This window comes from Vigna unguiculata, chromosome 1, assembly GCF_037176805.1.
Source record: "Vigna unguiculata cultivar grain cowpea cultivar isolate G323 ecotype 2 chromosome 1, ASM3717680v1, whole genome shotgun sequence".
In the NCBI taxonomy this organism is placed as follows: domain Eukaryota; kingdom Viridiplantae; phylum Streptophyta; class Magnoliopsida; order Fabales; family Fabaceae; genus Vigna; species Vigna unguiculata.
This window is the reverse complement of record NC_140792.1, coordinates 39,009,091-39,010,770: the sequence shown is the minus strand read 5'-3', so window position 1 is coordinate 39,010,770 and position 1,680 is coordinate 39,009,091. Positions and strand designations below refer to the sequence as shown.

The following is a 1,680-nucleotide window of genomic DNA, read 5'->3' as shown; positions in this document are numbered from 1 at the left end:
TAATTCTTTAACCTTTACTTCTTATTCCTGTCACTAAAAATCCATCCCTTACAATAAAAAGCAGAAGGGCACAGAGTTGTCATAGTAAAACTACTTACACAGCCTTTTAGAATCCTCACTCTGAAAACTTTATATGAAACAAAAAGCCCAAAAAGTAAACAAAAAAATAAAAGATAAAAAAAATCACGGTTTTTCATGGAACACAGCTGCCAAACCGGACTGTGAGCTCTTTGGTTTTATCTCCAGTGGCTTCTGAACCACCAATTTTGACTTTGATTTTTCATCATCTTCACGGGAAGTTTCGCATGCAGCAGCAGTTAACAACAACGCTTCCGCAAGCTGCTTTTTCTCTTCGGTCTCCTCTTTGACTCCACGCGAGCATGTGTAGGGGGAGAGCCATTTGGCTTTGACGTATTCCGCTTTTCTCCACGGCGGAACATGCATGCACCTTTTCTTCAGACTCAGTTTCGCCGCCTCCGAAGCGATTGCCACGATGCTCTGCAACCGGTCGCACGTGCCGACGAACACGTAAGGAAGAGTATGGAGGATCGCTTTGTATGTCTTGGTGGGTCGAGCAATCTCGAATTCTGATCTGAAGTCAACGTCAACCACCACCCGCTCCTTTCCCATTATCACATCAATGTATTCATATTCACCTGCACAAATCAATTAATTTACCAGCAAGACCCTAAATTAGAATTTCGTGTTTGTTTGAACGATTAATTCCTTAAGCCATATTTTCCAAACAGAGAGAGAGTGTGTGTGTACCGGCAGGGCAAAACGTTGATTTTTCCCAGCGAGATTTGCATACAGAAGCGTCGTATCCGAGAGCCAACAACCCTTCAGTGACGATCTTTCTGCAACAACCGTCCTTGCGTTTGCACGTTGCCTTGTTCTTCTCAATGATCTTTGTAGTGTCCGCTAGCAAATTCCTCTCATACACACTCGCACATGCCACCAAACCCTACCAAATAACACAAAAAAGCAACATAAGGAAAACGGATTGCGCAGGGGAAAAATAAATTACAGAGCAATTAATTCAAAATACCTTGAGGATTTCCTGTGTTTCACCAGAGGAAGAATAACTCGAGTCGCTAAAACTACCAAACGCTTGCGTTTCGGCGTCAGAGCTATCCTCGAAGCTGTTGTAGCGGTTACGCGCGCATTTCACGGCAGCGGAATGCTTCTCGTGATTCTCCTCCATGAAACTCTGCACCATCTTCGCCAGACACGCTGAGCTAGGTTCGAAATCAGCGAAACCATCTTTGCCGGAACGCGGCAGCTCCTCGGCCACGATCTTCTCTGCCGCCGAATTGCGGAGGACGCCAGAGAACTGGCGCTCCAAGAGTCGCTTCAGCCGCGACTTCATCACTGGCTTCACCGGCTCAAGCCGAATGGCCTCCTCGTGAACGGGCGAATCAATTGGCTGAATCTTCATTGTGAAAGGCATGATGACGATATATGACTGTGTTTCGGAACACAACTAGTTTCTCTCGAGTTTCAATTCTCCCTCTCGTTCATTTCCGAAGCACGAACTTGATTTTAAATTGGGAGTCAGAACAGATAAAAATACTAATCTATATAATCTATTTGAAAGCTAATTAAATCTTTGAAACTGAAACTCTGCAGAAGCTGGACCGCTATTTTGGATTTCAATGTGCACAAACAACTTTGCAGTAA

At 44.5% G+C, this 1,680-nt stretch overlaps 1 protein-coding gene across 1 annotated transcript; it reads right to left on the bottom strand.

Annotated features, from left to right (window-relative positions):
• On the bottom strand, positions 1 to 1,452 carry LOC114185340 (uncharacterized). Its single transcript, XM_028073011.2, has 3 exons — positions 1,049 to 1,452; positions 769 to 964; positions 1 to 656 (listed from the first exon to the last, which is right to left on the bottom strand). The coding sequence occupies exons 1-3, from the start codon at positions 1,448 to 1,450 to the stop codon at positions 184 to 186; spliced, it is 1,071 nt and encodes a 356-aa protein (XP_027928812.1). The 5' UTR covers positions 1,451 to 1,452; the 3' UTR covers positions 1 to 183.
• Between the last annotated feature and the right edge of the window lie 228 nt (positions 1,453 to 1,680).

Excerpts from the sequence above, each read along its gene's own strand:
- LOC114185340 (XM_028073011.2), bottom strand. The coding sequence starts at position 1,450 with ATGCCTTTCACAATGAAGATTCAGCCAATTGATTCGCCCGTTCACGAG. Across the intron at positions 965-1,048 it reads AAACACAGGAAATCCTCAAG|GGTTTGGTGGCATGTGCGAG; the intron begins GTATTTTGAATT and ends GTTATTTGGTAG. Across the intron at positions 657-768 it reads ATCAACGTTTTGCCCTGCCG|GTGAATATGAATACATTGAT; the intron begins GTACACACACAC and ends TGATTTGTGCAG.